The 20070-nt window shown below is 42.2% G+C and overlaps 1 protein-coding gene across 1 annotated transcript; it reads left to right on the top strand.

Moving 5' to 3' along the window:
• The first annotated feature begins 841 nt into the window (after positions 1-841).
• Positions 842-15248, top strand: REN (renin). Its single transcript, XM_056845230.1, has 9 exons — positions 842-953; positions 3656-3812; positions 4381-4504; positions 5957-6075; positions 8766-8962; positions 11370-11492; positions 13352-13496; positions 13922-14020; positions 15087-15248. Exons 1-9 carry the CDS (start codon positions 886-888, stop codon positions 15246-15248), a joined length of 1194 nt encoding a protein of 397 aa, XP_056701208.1. The 5' UTR covers positions 842-885.
• The last annotated feature ends 4822 nt before the right edge of the window (positions 15249-20070 follow it).

Genomic DNA, 20070 nt, shown 5'->3' with positions numbered 1-20070 from the left:
ATGTGAAAGACTTCTGCTTGAGACTCTGGAGAGCTGCTGCTGGTCTGAGTAGACAACACTGACTTTGCTGGACCAAGGGTCTGATTCAGTATAAGGCAGCTTCATGTGCTCATGTGTGCAGAAGGAGGTGGCAGCAGAGCAAGGGGTACAAGAGCAGGGCCCATGGATGCTGTTGCAGTTCATGCCCACTCTATTCGCTGCTGGTGCCATGGCAAGAGAACATTTTCACATACATGTCTAGAAGCAGTCATGCTTGGTAAAGGTGATTCCAGACAGAGTGGAATCTCTAGTCCTTTAATAAAGGAGAGAAAAGACCTTTAACCAACCTGTTTTACTTCCTGCTCAATACATGGCAAAACTATTCCCCTATGGTACTTTCCAGCTCAGTGCAGACCCATTGATTTCAGTTTTTTCATTACTGCTGTATTGATGTTAGGCTTCTTTTGGAGACAAGGCCATTGGAGTCCATATTCCAAGTGTGAGGCATAGAGCTATTTTCTAAGAAATACTATTAAATTAAACAGGCAAGACTGACCTACTTGGGGGTGTAGTTTTAAACATATTCCACAATATGTCTAGTGGGATCTTGATTTGTCTTGCTGAGCAATGTAAAAGAGTGTGTGTGCGCACAACCTATTTGCATGTGCCAACCAAGCTGCCCTTTGCCAGGAAGCAAGGTCAAGGTTAGCACCCCAAAGGAGTCACCCACCCCCAACCTGATAGGCAAGATTTATTTCCTCTTTCCTACCAATGAAAATGCACTACAAGCCTCATTTGGAAGCAGAAAGTTCTGCTATAAAAGTATCATGGGTTTTGCTACTTTCTTGATACAAGGAGAAAACACAGCACTGGAGTGAAGGGTCCCACATCAAAAGAAGCATCACGATGCAGCATGAATGTACCTTTGTGGTGGTTGCCTGCTTCCTGTGCTTATCCAGCAATGCCTTCCAAAGGTAATGTCATTTATTTTTACATGATAGGCAAGATCTTCGTCAATTCACAGACGCAACGTCAAGTGCTTTCAAGCCCTTCTTCCATTGTTGGTGTGCAAGGAACAAAAAACGAAGTTTAAAATGATCTTTGATTAGGCTTCTGAATCAATTGCCATGAAAAGTTGATTTATAAATGCATTCCTGAGCCTCACAATGCACTGTGATTTTTTGATCCTTGTGGATGATGTGCTAGAGAACTTTCTTCTTGCCAGGAGATTAATGCTTATGCAAAGTATTCTGCTATACTAGGGGGACACCAACCTTTTCTGTAATGATTGCTGCGTCTGAGTAATGAAAAATATCCTCTTCTGCCTGCTCTTGTCCCATAATTCCACTTCTTCTCCCATACTCATAAGAATAATTTCCATGAAGGGAAATCCTTATGAGACAAAACTCAAATATTCTGTGGAGCTTCTCAACACAAACTTTTCACTGACTAATTTGTGTATAATGTAGATGGTCCCTGCCTTCTAAATTGGTTTAAAGGGTGAACAAAAATAAAGCGGAAAATTCAAATAGGTGTAAGCAAAATTGAAATGTATGTATGCGAAACCGTTTGGTGGGCGGCAAGTAAGGACTGATGAAAAGGTCACAACTGGCGATGGTCTCAATCAACTTCCTCCTTTTTTTGTGCCATGTTTTAGAAAGTTGGTTTTGACCTGATACTAGTCATGGCCCATTATGGCTTGCTTCATTTTTGCCACCCTAAACCCACTAACAACACTCTGAGTTCGGATCATGCGGGAGAAGAAACACACATACAAGATGTTTGCCCAAAAGTTCTGTTCAGATAATCAGATCAATACCGAACGGTCAGGAGTAGGAACAGAAGTTGCAAGACTAACTTGCTCCCCCACCCCCCATCAACATAGATAAAACTTCTCCCAGTCACTAGAAGCTAGCAAATGTGCAAAATGGTATATGGGGGAGAAAAATATAGGAGATTTGCCTGGGTGTAAAAAATAAAAGGCAATTGCTGGTTCTAAGGATGAAAGATAATTGTTGCAAATAGGATAACAGATCCAGATTGAGATGGAGGTGGCAGGGAAGAGAATATACACGTTTAAAGATCTATGACGTTTTTCCCCCCTTTATATTTGAAACATGGCATTGTAAAGACCACAGAATTCTATAGTTTTGCTATAGAAAGCATAAGGCAGCAAAAGAATTCACTACCAAGGAATATTCTTTAGTAACTACTCGATGCCTTTGAAATAAAATAACTGACCTGGAAAGCCGAGGCTAACCTGATCTCATCAGATCTAGGAAGCTAAGCAGGGTTGACCCTGGTCAGTATTTAGAAGGGAGACCACCAAGGAATACCAGGGTCTCTAAATGTCTCCTCTGTTGCCTTGAAAACCCCACAGGATAGCCATAAACCAGCTGGGGAGTGACTGGGGAGTGGGAGAGGAGAAAAATTCAATCTAAGCATTTGCTGCCATCTAGAGTAACTGAATGGCATAGGAAAGATCCAGTGTGTGATTTGGTAGTGGAAAGTGTCAAGTCGCAGTCAATTTATGGCGACAGCACAGGGTTTACAAGGCAAGAGAGAAACATTAATGGTTTGCCATGGCTGGCCTCCAAGTCGTAACCCTAGACTTCATTAGTGGTCCTCCAAGTACTAACGAGGGCAGACCCTACTTAGCTCCAAGATCATGCTAACCTGGGCCATCCAGGTTATTATTCTTTTTTTTTCTTCTTGCCGTCAAGTCACAGTTGACTTATGTTTACCCCGTAGGGTTTTCAAGGCAAGAAACATTCATAGGTGGTTTGCCATTGTCTGCCTCTGCATCACACCCCTAGTAATCCTTGGCGGTCTCCCATCTAAATATTTACCAGGGTCGAGCCTGACAGTGCGTGACTGGCAAGTTTCCATGGCAGAGTAGGGCTTCAAATCTTGGTTTCCCAGATCTTAGTCTGACACTGTAACCACTACACCAGGCTGGCTTTAATGCAAGGATTACTTGGTTGCAATAAGGCAGGTTTATTGTAGCAAAGTCTGAATATAGCTTCAAACCATGTTTTGCATGAACAAGGTTTTACAGAGTTCATTCAGCTCAATATAAATTTTTGAGCCAAGAATGTAATACACAACATGAAAAGGAGTTGGGTTTCATTTTATTTCATTGTATTTATTATTGTAATCTATGCATTAAGGGATTTATAACCCTCCCTTGCTATACTTAGCACTCCCATTTTCATACTTTTTTTGCAACATGATGATATCCAAAATAGATTATGTAAAAGAATCATATAATTTTCCAGGCATACGCATATTCAGAGATCTTCTACAAATTTTCCTAATAGCCAGCAGCTTACTTGCTTCCATTTTCAAACAGGTAAAGTAAGAGAGTCCCTTCTGCACCTGATTCCTGGTGAGAGGGTTTCTAATGAAGTTATGGTGGGTGTGGTATGTGTCTGTTTCTAGTAATTCCTCTCCTTCTACCATCTAGCACAAGACACAGCCTGGCACTAATTGTGTTGCTGGTGAATTTTTTAAAATTCAATGGTGATTAATGAAGGAGTTCCCTGTGAGTTGTCATTATTCAACTTATTGCCACAGGTGACCCTGCAATATTTGTGGATTCCTGCCCACGTTACAAAACAGTACTATGTCTGCTCAGTGCCCACCATTTGTAATTGTTTTCTTTTTTCCTCTATAGGATTTCACTCAAGAAAATGCCCTCAATCCGACAGACCATGCAGGAGATGGGTGTGAAAGCATCAGACGTCTTCTTGTCACTGAAGCATGTTGAACACTCTGTTGGCACGGGGCCCCATAACAAAACAGCACCTACCATCCTCACCAACTACCAGGATGTGAGTGTTTGATATGACTATGAGACAGCAAATGAATGAGGCCAAAACTTCTTTGTATAGGTGTCCGTGGAATGTGCGGTGATGAAATTTGAATCAGCCGCAGTACCATGATTTGCTCCATGTGGCCAAAGGATCTATCCATGTGGGCTTCAGGTCCCTGAAACCCTAACACACCTTTTCTTTTCATGCAAATTCTGTGGTAGTTTAAGAGCTCTCCTGATAATTCCTTTTCTTGCAACATTCCCTAACTGCTCAGATGCTTTTATCACCTACTTAATTTCCTGTGTGGGAATGAAATTTGCACCACGGTGGCTGTTGCTAAATATATTTCACCTGCTCTTAAAATTCGGACCACTGCCATTAATTCAGAGTTAGAATAATCAAGCCCATTGATTTTTCAGCATATTTTATTTCACGTTATTTTAAAATGTGTACATTTTTCTTCTTTTGAACTCATTAATAATATTGTACTACTTTGTGTGTGTATTAGTCTAAAAGCCAAATGTTATACAGACTTTTTCTGGGGGGGAAATACCATGATTTCTCTCTAATACAACGTGTCTTTCAGGTGCAGTATTATGGTGAAATCCTCATTGGTACACCAGCCCAAACCTTCAAAGTAGTCTTTGACACTGGTTCTGCTAACCTTTGGGTGCCATCGTACAAATGCTCCCCGTTGTTCAGTGCTTGCGGTAAGTCATGTAGAACATCACAGCATACTCCTGGAAGACCTGTAAAAATGTAGTATTGATAATGAACCCCTTCTAATCATTCCTAATATAATAACCACCTCAAAACATCAGTAGATGGCACTGTTCGTTGACTCCACATCATTCCTCACCTTTGCTCAACACTTGTTTATAAATATGGAGATGACCAAAACAGAAATCCTCATCCAGAGAAATGTGAAAGCAGTTGAAGGTTATGTGATTGCTTCTGTGCTTGAACAACAATAAGGTACAAGCTTGTGCACACTTATACATGGACCTGTTCAGGGGCAGAGGAAACATTTCCCACTTGCATTAGCACAGAATCACTGGATGAAGTACGCTTGCTGCCTACCATGCTTTTTTACTTTGGCACAGCTGACCTATACGCAAAAATCTGACTCTACATGTAGTTTGTGTTCATGGAATTTCAGCAATTATAAGCAAGCTGCTGTCTTAAGTAAGAGGATGGGTTAACACAATGGTTAATACCCATGGGCTGGGACTAGGGTTACCTCAGCTGGCAATCCCCAGGAGACTTTGGGGGCGGGCAGAGAATTACCAAAACAGCATCCTGCAATAACATGACGTTATTTTCAGCCTTGTAACTGGAAATGACATCACAGCATCTCTGGACATGCTGACGTTCACTCAAAACTCTGTAATAACCATAGAGGTTCAGGTGAATGCTAGAGTATCTGGTGATGCAGGACATCACTTTCAGTTGTGTGTGTGTGTGTTAAGTGCCGTCAAGTCACTTCTGACTCCTGGCAACTTTATGAATCAAAGTCCTCCAAAATGTCCTATCTTTGACAGCCTTGCTCAGGTCTTGCAAATTGAGGGCTGTGGCTTCCTTTATTGAGTCAATCCATCTCTTGTTGGGTCTTCCTCTTTTCCCGCTGCCCTCAACTTTTCCTAGCATGACTGGGCCAAAAACAACATCATGATGTTGCAGGATGCTTTCCTGCCCCCTGCCACTCAGAGTACCAGCAAGAAACCACCTAACCTCAAAAATTTAAAAAGTTCTTTTGACTTGTGGCTTTTCTGGTTAGAACTGGCCCTACTAATTTTCACTAATTTACCAATTAAATCTCTGCAGCCTTAATCAAAAGAAGAAATACCAAACAACCACATGAATCTGAAGAAGCGAGCTGTGGCTCACGAAAGCTTATAACCTACCATAAAATATATTTGTTAGTCTTTAAGGTGCTACTGGACTCTTGCCCTTTTCTACTACTGCAGACAGACTAACACGGCTACCCATTGTGAATTAACCACATTTACTGTAACTATATTAAATGCCTGAATGTTTTGTGTTTGCTATTTTAAGGAACATTTGGGTATTATGCCATGTGAGCTTCACGTTAAAACATATTGCTGTTTGTACTGCTCCGATGAACATAACCTTAATGTGCAGCGCTCCATTTCTTTTCTCAGTTTCACACAACCGCTATGACTCCTCAGAATCAAGCACATACCTTGAAAATGGAACCAAAATTGCAATCCAGTATGGACAAGGAAACATGAGGGGTTTCCTTAGTCAGGACATTGTCACAGTAAGTGCTGTACATGGGACAGATGTTCTGTCTTTCTTCAGCTCAGCTGCCTTCCTGCTTCTAAAGAAAGAAAAATCATGCAATGCTTTCCCCTTGTCTGCTTTTCAGGTTCTTTTGTAGCATGACAAATAAATTAAATTAATTATCTAATTAGAGCTGTAAATTGTAACTAGTGATGCCATAAACCTTGCAAATAATGTGCTTGAAAATTGGACTCAGCCTGCTCACAGTGTCTCTTTTCCCTTGAGGAGAGCACCCCATACTCTTGAACTGCTGATTAGTCTGCAGTTTACAAGCGGTGTTTCAATGCATTTGCATAGCTGGCATCCAACCAGTACCTTCTATTAGTGTGTGCTCAGAAAGCACTGGATTTCTAGGGTCGATGCAAATTATCGTTTTCTCAGCCTTCTAATTCAATTTGGGAAGCTGAAGAAACTACTGTTCTCATCAATTCCTAACAGGCCATCATGCTGGGGAAGACTCGGAAGAGTAATTTACAGGACGGACAGGCTCTGGTTTGAAGAGCCATCCCTACAGCAAATTTGTTCCCTCATTCAGAAAGGCACATTGTAGTCGGGAGGAAACTTGCAGGAAGGGGGAGTACACCTATGCATATGCGTGTGTACACACACATTTTGTGAGCATCCTGAACCCTTGCAAATGCCAGAACATTTTTAGCACTCAATAGAGATTCTTGAGAGAGCCAGGGTGGTGTATTGGTTAAGGTCTCGGACTAAGATCTGGGAAGCCCGGGTTTGAATCCCCACTCTGCCATGGAAACTTGCTATGTGACCTTGAGCCTGTCACACACTCTCAGTCTCGACCCTGGCAAGTATTTGGACAATAGACCTCCAAGGAATACCAAGGGCATGACGTGGAGGCAGGCAATGGCAAACCACCTCTGAACGTCTCTTGCCTTGAAAACCCTATGGGGTCACCATAAGTCAACTGTGACTTGATGGCAAAAAAAGAAAAAGAGAGAGAGATTCTTGCAAATGTGTACAATTTCTGCTTCAGCCCTAAGACATTTTCCTGTCACTCCTTCTAACCAAATACTGGAAGCTCAACCATGGCTGCTGAATTGAAGTGTGTACATTTGCTATGCTGAGGCGCCAGGCCCCTGGAACATCACTGATAAGCAAGTTATGTTATCCACCATTCTGAAGGCATAATCTGCAGCTGAAATTAAGGCCTTTTATGCATGGTCTGTTCATAGAATCATAGAGTTGGAAGGGCCATACAGGCCATCTAGTCCAACCCCCTGCTTAATCTGCTGCTCTCTAACTGCACAGTATCAGCAGTCAAATTCTCAAAACACTTGGCACAGTGGCTTTTCCCCCTTAAGAAATTCCAGGAGTACCTTGTAATCAATTATGCATCCCTAGCGAAAATGTGGAGCTTCTGAGTCCCCCCCGAAAATGCTGCTTTGTAATTGGCTGTAGTGTATTTTTTAAATACGTCACCACCACCACCACCAGCCCTGCAGTGGGATTTTCATTTGAACTGAGCTGAGTGGCCATTTTACACCCAAAGCAGAGAAGGGTCCAGACAACCTCCTCCCCAAACCAATTTGTTTTGGGCTATCGCCATCGGTAGTCTTGCACTTGCAAAAAAAAAAAAAAAAAAAAGACTTCCACACCTATAAGAGGATGCGTATAAAGAGAGGGCGGCAAATCAGCCCAGCTCTGTTCTGTCTGGCTGATGACTGAAACTGACCCACGCTTGCTGCAGAACTGCCTAAATAAGCAGCCACATAGGTCGTTTGTGATTATTTCAGCATTCTCTCAACTGTTCGATCGGAAACCGACCCAATAAGCAGCATCATAGTATTCCAGCATTCTCCCCCTAGTGCACTTGCAAATGTCTTCTAGGGGAGGGGTTGGAAGAGAGGGGCAGAGAAGTGGGAGGGAGAAGCAAGAATGGGTATGGGAAGAAAAATCTGAAGTATGCACAGGACCAGCTTTCAATTTGGGATTGAGGCAGAGTTTAAACTCGGAGTAAAACAGCATCCTGAAAATGGTTGAAAATGCGAGAAGAGAGCGAGGCAACTTTTGAAGGTCGGAAAATACACGCATAGTTAAAACAAAGCCCCAAAATAGTCGGGGAGTCACTGCGATGGGAACATAAAAGGCATAAGACCTAAGTGTTTGTATCTGAACTCATATTCTTCCCATTTACTCTCACTGTATTTCTATCCTCCCTCTACTGCCTCTGTTCTAGTATATTTTAAATTAGGTAAAATCCCCTTCCCCCCTGCGCCTCATTCCCATCCAAATCAGGGACTACAAGGCTTTAAAAGAAAGACTGTTTGGAAGCTCTGATCACAGAACTCCTGGGCTGTGTCTGGTTAGAGTAACCAGACTGCAGCTTGCAACCCCTGGGAGCATTCTGGGGGTGAGGACTGGTCATAGAGTTTTTGCAAATCCTAGAGCCCCCCCCCCCCCCGCCGGATGTCATGACATCACTTTTCGTTTTATTGGAAGTTATGTCAGTGCGTCAGTGCAGTGCCAGCAAGTGCCCCCCCCCTTATTTCCCCTGTTTCCTCCCACTGGTCTTTCAGGCGCCAGTGGGCAATAACATTTGCCAGGAGGTTTCTTGTTATAGCAGGAGACCTGGCAACGCTATGTCTGGGGTGCACCACATTTGCTTCCAGGCAGTAACCTTGAATCTTCTTTTATTTATCCCTTTAGGTTGCTGATATTCCTGTTTTCCAAGAGTTTGCAGAAGCCACAGCACTAACGAATGATCCTTTCATCTATGCCAAATTTGATGGGGTGCTTGGTATGGGGTATCCCAGCCAAGCTATAGATGGTGTTATTCCAGTGTTTGACCGGATTATCTCTCAGAAGGTCCTGAAGGAGGAAGTGTTCTCTGTCTATTACAGCAGGTGGGTGTTGTTAGGAGCAAAAAGCCCACACTACAGATTAATAAGTCTTAAAAAGAGTGACATTCTTCTATGTCCATTGAAATCAATAGGCTTAGAAAAGTGTAGCTCTGTTTAGGATTGCACCGTAAGAACAGTACATACCTTAGACTGGTTTGAATAATGTTTTGTTATGCTTTGAATACAGTGACAGAGACTAACACATCTACAATGTGTGCAGTAGATCCTACACTTCTAGGGTTTTACTCTTAACCTGTAACGTCAGGGGACCTCCCAGTGATGTTCCCTGGAGGGGTGTGGGGGAACAAGGGAAAAACAGCACACAGAATTAACTTCCAAAACAAGAAGTGAAATCTTGATGCTTTAGGAATTTTTTTTTTTTAATCTCTGTGGTAAATCCATAGAAATTGGAAATTCTTAAAAGTTTTATGCCATCATTTCCTTTTTTGAAACAGGAAATTAAATCATTACACTCTTGGAATTCAAAGAAGTCTCCACCCTCCAGTGCTCCCGGGGACTGCTAGTTTTACCTATTTAAAGAAAATTCAGAATTTTCAATAAAAATAGGCAATAATTTGAGCCAGAACTCAGTGCTAGCCTTGAATGCCAGAACTATTCTGTCCATGTACAGAGTGCATTTCTCTCAACATCCTCAGCAAGTGCATCTGGGATTAGGGAACAAAGGCCTTTTATGCATGATCACCGCCAGAGGTCGCCTCGCTCTCCCCCTGTGTTTCCCTGCATTTTGGCCATGTTTTCACATTTGAGATAAAACAGATCTCTGAAAATGCAGGGAAACACAGGGGGAGAGCGAGACGACCTCTGATGGTTGGAAACGGCATGCATAATTAATACAAACACCCAAAGTTGTTGGAGGGGTGACTGCAAGTGAAACAGCCTTGCATAAAAGACCATAGCTTCCAGACCAGTGAATATGTCTTTCAAGCAAACCTCAGCCACAGAGCTTCTCTTTTGCATCAAACAGAAGTGATTTTAGGGCATTTTTTGAAAAGTGAAACTGAGACCAGTGTGGTCCCAAAAGGTACTGGAAAATATTTTTAAGATTCTCCTAAAGTGGGATAATTAGAGAACAGCCCGTAAGTATTCGGGGCAATGGCAGAGCTGCATGGAAATCACAAGACTGAAACCAAGACTCTGTTCTGGCTTCTGGATGAGATTAATTTACCCTGACAAGAACTCCAGGGAATGAGAGTGCAGCACAGGAGTGAGCAAAACAGAAAAAAAACTCATTGCAACAATGTTTGCTAGTTATATAGTGTTTTCCCTAAATGCTCAGTGCTTCCATATATTATAAACTGGGAAAAGTACAGAAGAGAGAAACCAAGATAATTTAAGGGTTGAAGCACCTTTCCTATGAGGAAATGCTGGAGTCTGTGATATTTCGGTCTAGAAAAGAGACAGCAGAGGGAGGGGACATGATAGAGGTTTATAAAATTATGCACATATAAAACAGGAGTCGGAGGGAAGTACAAAACTTGCCCCCTCCTGGGCCTGTTGTTGAAAGCCTCCCTTACTCCCTTATTTTTGTTAACAGAACCTTCAACGATGAAGAAAAGCCCAGCTCTTACTAAAATACAACCACCTTTGCAGCCTAATTCTAGGTGGTAAATTCTGCTGGCAGTAGCATTGCTTTAGCACTTTAACACAAGCTAGTATTAGGGTTGCCAATCTCCAGGTACTAGCGCGAGCTCTGCTATTACAACTGATCTCCAGCTGATAGAAATCAGTTCACCTGGAGAAAATGGCTGCTTTGGCAATTGGACTCTCCCTCTCCAAACCTTGCCCTCCTCAGGCTCCATCCCAAAAACCTCCTGCCGGTGGTGAAGAGGGTCCTGGCAACCCTAGCTGGTATATAATCCCTACCTCTGAAGGGTGGCACTGATAAAGGCACCATTGAGCAAGGCTCTGCTTTGCCTTCATTTCCATCTAGTCACTCATGAACAGAGTTGCCAGCTCTGGGTTGAGAAATACCTGGAGATTTTGGGGGCGGAGCCTGAGGAGGGCAGGGTTTGGAGAGGAGAAGGACTTCAATGTCATAGAGTCCAATTGCCAAAGCAGCCATTTTCTCCAGGTGAACTGATTACTATCAGCCGGAGATCATTTGGAATAGCAGATCTCCAGCCACCACCTGGAAGTTGGTAACCCTACTCATTTAGCAAGTTCCATGCGGATCAATCCCTCTGCCCACCGCCATGTGCAGCAGCCCCATTCAGAATAGCATCCTCCCTTCATGCTATTCTGCCCTTGCCTTCCTTAGAGCATAAACTTTCCCTGGTCTCACCCCCGCCAAAAACAATCTAAAGGAACCTGGAGTGCCTCATGTTTTCCCCAAAGATACCAAAGACGGCAGAATAGAGAAACTGATTCTGTTTTGGTTTCCCCCCTCTAGAAATTCTCAGTCAAATACTGGGGGAGAAATCATCCTAGGAGGCAGTGACCCCTCTTACTATACAGGAGACTTCCACTACCATAGCATTAGCAGGAAAGGCTACTGGCACATTGATCTTCAAGGGTAAGTAGCACCACTCTTAACATTCCCTTGCCTTTCAGATGATCTTTTTTTCTGTCCAGTTCTTCACAAATGCTCCTTCTGCTAATTTTAAACACTCAGCATGGGTATTGTTACTGTGAGGTGAAACTGTCTATGATGAAGCGGACAAGCTGCTTATAAGTGTATGGCCCACCATATCTAGATTTGACCCCTGTCCTTCATGGGCAGGGTTGGTCAACTGTGTTTGAAAGGTATTAAACACCTCACTGCAAGAGGGTATAATTTCAATTGCCTTGAAAGAGTTGGTCATGAATCCCCTCCTTAAGAAGGTATCCCTTGACTCCACTGGCCTGAACAACTACCACCCAGTGGCCAACGTTCCATTTTTGTGCAAGATGCACGAGGAGTGGTTGCTGCACAGTTTCAGGTGGCCTTGGAGAAGATAGATTGTCTCTAGACCCACTTCAGTCCAGATTCAAACCTGGGTCTGGGATGGAAATAGCCTTGGTTGCCCTGGAGAACGTATGCATTCATTTTGCCCTTGGGAAGTACAGTGTGATATCACTGCGCCTAATCATGCCCTCGTACTAATCCAGTCTTCTCCAACTTAATCCCTGTGGTTACCATAGTACCCACCAACATGTTTCCTTGTGCCTGATTACTTACTTATTGGAGCCCAAAACATTTCTTCCCCAGTAAGGTAAGAGCCGGTCCTGACTTTCCTACACTGTAGTGGAGTAGGAGGTGATTCAGAAAAGCTCAGGAGGCATCACCTTTGAGTTTACAAGGAGTGCTCATTTGGAAATAGCTGCCTGTATCATAGGAGGATGCTTGGCCTGCAACATCCCAATATTGGGTAGAATCATCCAGCATTTTTTGTGATTGAATCCAACCCCTATGGAACCGTTTTGTTGCGCCACTCACTACTTGTTCTCAAAATTCAAAAAGTGCCCACAGGTTAAACAAGGCTGTGCTTTCCTGTTCTAACTGAATCACACTCTGTTTCCTTCTGTAGTTTCCTTCTGTCTCATTGTTGAGGCTTTAAAAAAAATAATTTCATAGTGTTATACTTAGAAGAGATAAAATGTAAGATTAATGTAAAAGAGTTCAAGATCATGACACGTGCATAAGATATAGTAATAAATATATATCACAGTTAGAATCTGTATTAAAATCCAGTTCAAAAAATTACTATTTTGGGGGGCATAGATTTTCCTAAATACATGACTTATGTATCTATTACATCATTATCCCACACTTTCTGTAACAGCCTCAAGGCAACAAGGTATTCTCTCCCCTCAGTTGTAGCCTCACAAGAATTCTGTCTCTATCTTTGTTATTCTGGAAGTCTTCACAGCTATTACATATGTGTAGATTGCAAAATGAGGGAGAATTCATCAGTTTTAGATATGAGGCATTTAATTTAGGCCGTTTATGCATGGCTGTTTCCTCATGGTCACCCCACTGACTATTTCAGGGCTTTGCCTTGATTATGCATACATTTTCCAACTGTCAGAGGTCGCCTCACTCTCCCCTTACATTTCCGCTCATTTTGCTCGTGTTTTCTGGATTCGTGTTTTGCCAGCGTCCAGAAAACCCGGGCAAAACACGTGGAAGCACGAGGGGAGAGCAAGACGACTTCTGACAGTTGGGAAATGCATGCATATTCAAGGCAAAGCCCCGAAGTAGGCAGCAGGGTGACTGCAAGGAAACAGCCATGCATAAATAACCTAAGTTTTAGATATAGCTCTAATTGTTTCAGTCATAGCATAATTATCATTATCTCAGGGTTTTAGAAAGGTACATACAGAGAAAGAAATATTGGGGGGGGGGTGTTTTGTCTGAAAACTGAAAGGAGATCCATTTTGCTTTCTCTACAGGGTATCTGTAGGAGGGGAAATGTTGTTCTGTCAAGATGGTTGCACAGCAGCTGTAGACACCGGGACTTCCTTCATTACTGGCCCAGCTAGTTCCGTGTCAGTCTTGATGAAAGCCATTGGAGCTACCTTGATTTCAGAAAAAGATGTAAGTAAACTGCACATTTCTTCTGCTCCAGTGGCAGGGCAAGGAAACGAAGGTCCAAAATAGAGGGGGGGGGAGAACCCCTCAAGTTTGTTTGCCTTCCCCATGCATGCAAAGATTCTCTTGCTGCACCGGCACTTCAGAAACTAAAAGGTACAGCCTCAGAACCCAAAACTAGCAACTCTTGCACTGCTTTTGCTCCTTGTGCGTAATTTGCTGGTTTCCTCAAAAAATGCTGGACAGCTTTTAGTAGGAGGTTGTGAGTGTGAAATCCTGATGCATTAAAATCCAAGCAGGAGAGAATTGCTCTGATATTGAGCAAAATAAGCTTCGCCTGTTGCCTGAAATATGAAACTTTAAATTCTTACCTCATGAAGAATGATGCCTGAACACCTTCTTTCTTTTGTAACTCTGATCTTCTCTTGCAGTATGTCGTTGAATGTAGCAAAGTCCAGCTTCTGCCTGATATTTCCTTTATCTTCGAAGGCAGAGCCTATATGCTCAGCGGCTCTGCCTATGTCCTCCAGGTGAGACGTTTTATAACAATTTGCAATAAGTGGGACAAACATGCAGAAAGCAGGCAAAGGAGGCGTTAGGCTAGATGCACTTATTTGTCAATATTTTTTTACATGCAACATGGAAATGAAAAAGCAGGGAGAGAATTTTCTGGAAGGCAAATGCAGTGATGGGAAACCCAGGATTTTTGTTCATTATCAAATGCTGTTAAAGGCATAGGAGCCCTAATGAGAAGACAATGGTGGGCACCGCTACAAAATGATAATATCCCCTCAAACTTTTAAATACTTCCTTATGACCACAAAAGAGACTACAAGCACTTTGAGATGGTTGGGAGTAGAGTATAATTGTAATTTAACTAAATAACTCACTTGTAAGAAAAGGGATTAGAATCCAAGCATTTGATTGCTCAGCCAAAAGGTGATTAATGATCATGGCAGAATTAACCTGGAAGTATAGTATTTGACTCTATCTTGTACTTTGGCCTTACTCTAAAAATTGAAACTGTGGGATACATAAAACAGAAACACTATATATGTTTCCAAAATAAACGTGAACTACAGTCATGATTCAGGAGCAACAGAAACGGATCCCTTGAAAGTAAGCAGCAATCAGACAGATATCTGTGAAAACCAGAGAGGTGCAGGTACTTGGATCCATGAAAACTGGTCCCCACAAATGTGTGTATGTTAAGTGCCATCAAGTCGCTTCCACCTCATGGTGACCCTATGAATCAATGTCATCCAAAACGCCCTATTGTTAACAACCTTGCTCAGGTCTTGCAAGCTGAGGGCCGTGGCTTCCTTTATAGAGCCAATCCATCTCATGGTGGGTCTTCCTCTTTTCTGGATACCATCAACACTTCCTGGTGTTATTGTCTTTTCTAGAGAGTCTTGTCTTCTCATAACGTGACCGAAGTAGGACAGCTTCAGTTTAGTCATTTATAGTGTTGGCAGTTTAGAGACACAGAGATCCAGTGATCAGCGCAAATGGGGGAAGCAGTTTACAGCTGATGTCAGGGCATGAAACTAACCTATTGACTCACTTCTTTGTTTGGATGGGCCATTCTCTCTACAGCATTCCAGTTATGGGAGTGGTCTCTGTGTTGTGGCTTTCACTGCTTTTGACATCCCTCCTCCGCTGGGCCCCCTGTGGGTTCTGGGTGCCAGTTTCATTGGCGAGTACTACACTGAATTTGACCGGAAGCACCACCGGATTGGCTTTGCCAAATCCCTCTGACACCAGGAAAATCTGGATGATGTTGTATTAAGAGGACAGACTGCTTAAAACTGTGAAACATGATAGCTTGATAATATATTGCTGCAAAAACATGAAGAGATTGTGTCAATATGTATGTAAAACCTTTTCCATTATTATGCTATATAAGCAGTGATAACATCTGTCACAGAACCTCTCAGACTTCACTTCCCTCTTTCCCTGTTGTCCACTGAGCTCAAATAGTTGAAAGGTTGTACACCCTGGAATCTGATAAATTCTGCCCTGCAAAAATGAATATCTATTGAATACTTTTCCTTTTGTAGCAAACAGTAAGTTGCCAAGAAAGGGCCATCTTCTGTGAGATGTTAATAATTTCCCTGCATTTTTGTGGTTATTCACATCAATACAAAAGCCTCAGGGTGAGGTTAACACTACATACAACACCTGTCGAAGTCCCACTGGTATCCAGCTGTGGTCTGGAAAGGCTAGATACTGATTGCCAACAGATTAAGGCAACCCCCCAAAAATACAGCTTTGAAAGATGGTCACATCTACATTATACCATATTTAAATATTTATGAAAGCTGCTTAGCCTAGCCATCAGGCTTTCTCTTAAAAGACCTGGGGGATTAGTTTTGTGAGGGTGCTGATAAAAGAGATACCCCTTCACAGCCCTACAGTTTCCAGTCATTAACCTGTTACATCTCCCAGTTATTCAAGGTTATGTTTGCTACATCCCAAATTTGAGAGGTTCAGTACAAAGGCTTATGACCATCCCAGTAGCATAGTGTCCCAAATGTTGGGGCCGGCATAGAAGTCCTTGAGCTACTGCAAAATGGTTTCCTGTACTATCATATTATTGCTCTACCATTAAGCCAGAGAAGTAGGAAGTGGAAAAACAGATACCTTTCCTTTCACGGCAATAGAGAATCCTGATATGTGGACTATATAGCCTCTGATTGGTCCTACAGTCACGACACTCTGAAGCATAAGCAGTGCAAGTTAAAGATTCTGAAGTTGCTTGCCAAATGGACTTGTGCTTTAAAATAAAGTTTACTCCAATGCATCCTTTGTGAAAGTTGTTCCCATACCAGTATCAATGGGCAGGGGAAGACCAGTCATCGCCAGCCCCTTAACAAAACCAGTCAGGCTCCATAGGCAGTTGCAGAACAACTGTCCATAGGATTTCCCCATCTAGACTTTGCTTCTACCACCACAAGCAACAAATTACTTTCCAAGGACCACAGTAGAAACTCCTGAATTTTTTTTTCCCAGGAAAATTTTTTCAGGTTTTTAAGAAGAGGCTAGATGACCATCTGTCAGCAATGCTGATTCTATAATCTTAGGCAGATCATGAGAGGGAGGGAACCCTTGACCATCTTCTGGGCATGAAGTATGGGTCACTGGATGTGTGTGGGGGAGATAGTTGTGAATTTCCTGCATTGTGCAGGGGGTTGGACTAGATGACCCTGGTGGCCCCTTCCAACTCTATGATTCATAACTCCCATGCGACTGAGAAGCCTAAGGTGGTCCAGTAGTCATCTGTTTGTTTTACCCCTTCCCTGCACACACTATATAGCACACAGCCACAGAGGAAGGCAACTGAGATTGTTAAATTGGCTCAGGGGCAAAGAATTAATACCCTCCCTCACCGTGGCTCCAATCTGATTTGGGGTCTAACACAGCTTCAATTTAAAGTTTAAAAACAGCAAGGGGTCTATCAACAGGTCACCTGTCACCATGTGTAGTTTGGCTTGTGGGGCCTCTTCCAGTAACTCAAACACTTCTGTCACTGAAGAGCCCTCTGCTACAACACAGGAAGGTATTGTTTCCCAGTTACTATTCCTAGAAGAATTAGCTCAGCCATCTGGCTAGCTGGGGCAAAGGCACCTAAACCCCGGATGGAACTCTCAAGGTGCCCCCATGTGCTTTGCCAATGTGATCCATTTTTGCATTTTAAGGTGTAGAAAAATAATTTACTCATATGTAAGAAACTTTTGTAGCTTGTTTTAGTGATGAATCAAACAAGAACTCATAATCCAAAAGCATGTTGCTTTCCATTATTGTTGAAGGAAGTAAGGCAGAATCCACAGGGATGTGGCATGGTATAGTGTAGCTCAATCTCATCAAATCTCGGAAGCTATGCAGGGCTGTCGGTACTGTGATGGGAGACCACCAAGGAAGACTGCAAAGGAAGGCACTGGCAAGCTACCTGTGCTTAATCACTTGCGTTGAAACCCCTATGGGATCGCCATAAGTCGTTTGAGACAATGGCACTTTACTCACACAAGGCAGAATCAGTAACACACATCTCTGTGTAAACTGATGGATGATTTTCTTATCAATAAAGCCGATGATTAATATCATTGCACTCAAATCTGTTCACAAACTGGCAGACTTGAAAAAGACTATTCCAGATTTTCAGCCCTGAACTAAGAAAACACAGCTAATGTGCATAAGCACTACATTAGAATGATCCCCTTATCACTTCCAGGAGGGAAATCACTTAGCAGCTGTATGTTATGGAAGGACCAACTCTGTTGCAGGGGAGAATAATGGCAGACAGATAGAGGAGTTTGGATTATGCAACTGGGCAACTATTTAAATAAAAATAGCCTATAACCAGAAACAAAATGGAAAATCTGGGTGGATGAATGAACATTGTCTTATTTGAAAGAAGAAAATCTGAAGCTCACAATAGCTTACAAAACAAATGTTTTTTTAAAAAATCATAAAACCACCTAAGAACAAAACAGTAACAGAAATAAACCATGAAATTAAAATTAACCACTGCACAGCAGGGCTATTTCCTAAAAGTTAACCTTTGTACTTTTTGCTAGAAACCAAAAAATATGCACATGGATTTATCCTGTCAGGAAATTTATTTCACAATTTTAGTGCTACAGTTAAAAGACTAGCTCCCCCCTAAAGTAAATTTAGTACTTTGTACAGTATAGAGGTGAAGCAGGGCTCTCCATACTGATCTAAATATGTAAATACTTGCTTTCTCCCCACACTTGGCATTTTGTACCAGCTAAACACTCCAAACCATTTTTAAGGGCAGCTCACATACCTTGCGTTACAATAGTCAGTCCAGGAGGTTACAAAGATCCAGACATGCCTTAAAAATATTTAACAACATTGGGGGTAAAATTAAACCTTGGGCAAATGGTCTCTCATTTCAAGTTTCAGGTCAAAAAGTAGTTTGGGTGAAAATACTTTCTTTAAATATGAAATGAATTGTAAGAATGTCCACCTTTCATCAACCCTGTATGTTACCATTGTTTCCCCTCTCTGTACTATACAGATTTTCAGTCTTATGACTGTGTTTCTCTCCACCTCGCCCCATCATATGAGCATTCCCAGCTAGTTGGGAATCACATAGTTAATGGGATTACTCAAGAACACTAGGCAAGCAATCAGGTTTGTCCATGTGCTGATGTTAAAGAGCAATGCTGCCAAAAATGTTTGTAAAAAGTATCCCCCCAGTTCCATCTTAGATAAAATCAACCCCATAAGGACTTCTGTTAATCTATAAAAGTTGTCACCTAGAATGGTGTACTGGGTTCAGTCAGAAAGAGCAAAATCACTATCGTATCCATACACAGTTTCATCTGCTAAATTAAAATGTCGTGATCCACGAGTTCCAGAAGTATCAGCAAGAAAAAGTTCTCATCCATTTCCAGTAAACGGCTTACAATATTCTCTCTTTCTCAATTTTACCCTCACAACAACCCTGTGAGGTAGGTTAGGCTACAGCGGGTGACTGGCCCAAGGTCACCCAGCAAGCTTCATTGTGGGGATTTGAACTTGGGTCTCCCAGATCCTAGTCTAATACTCTGAGCACTACACCATCCCAGACATTAGACAATGGTGTATAACTTGTGCAATCAGCCCTTTAAGGATGGTTATAAACAGCAGCCTGATCAGCACTGAAGAGAAAATGGCAGTCCCCACACCATAAAGAACTGATTACTCCAATCAACAGCCAACCTGGTTCCTTCTGGTGTGCCTTCAACACCCAAGAGATGGATGTGGGTCCAAATGAAACATAGTTGCTTTTACAATGCCAAGTGATATAGGATTCACTTCTCCAAAATTACATTACAACCAAGTATTTCTGTCACTCATCTTGCTTAGTTAAAGCAGCTGAATGATCTTGAGCCCAGCCTATTAACACCTCCACTAGCAAGTGACAAGACAATTTCCTGCCTGCCATTGTACAGAAGCAGGTGGTTTGGGAGAAGAGTCACTAGTCACCTGCAACCAGCAGATATTAGCACTCCAGACTGCAACCAACAAGGCAATTAAGTTAAATTGAGCCTTGCAAAGAAGCAAGGGCAATTATAGCCACCCTGATTAAAATAATGAGAGTCATTCTACTTTATTGGAAAAGGTGTAATCACTCCCTCTAGCTCTGTGTTGCTTATTTGGTTTCCCATTTAGTTAGCTGAATATTTAGGGAAGAAAAATCAGCCTTCCCTGATTTGAAAAGCAAGTCAGTCATATTTAAATAAGCGTCTCCTTCCCAAATGTTTGTAATATTTTATCAACTATTTTGGTGAAATGGTTAAAGAAGGCTATTTGCTTCTGGCAAACAACAGATCCAGAAGTAAACTTGTTTCTTACCTCTTTAGATCACAGGTGGGGCAAACTGGATTGAAAGCTTCCCCATAAAAACAACACCCCCCAACACAGAAAATTAGTAAGCCAGGGAGAAGTGACAGGAGGTACAGAAATTATTTTTATTGCCTATCTTGCTAAAACTCAAGGTAGATTACATCGTAAAGAAAGAGGAAACAAAATGTAATCATACAGCATAAGTAGGTTTGCCAGCCTTCAG

This window comes from Euleptes europaea, chromosome 2, assembly GCF_029931775.1.
Source record: "Euleptes europaea isolate rEulEur1 chromosome 2, rEulEur1.hap1, whole genome shotgun sequence".
NCBI lineage: Eukaryota > Metazoa > Chordata > Lepidosauria > Squamata > Sphaerodactylidae > Euleptes > Euleptes europaea.
This window is presented reverse-complemented; position numbering and strand designations above follow the sequence as displayed.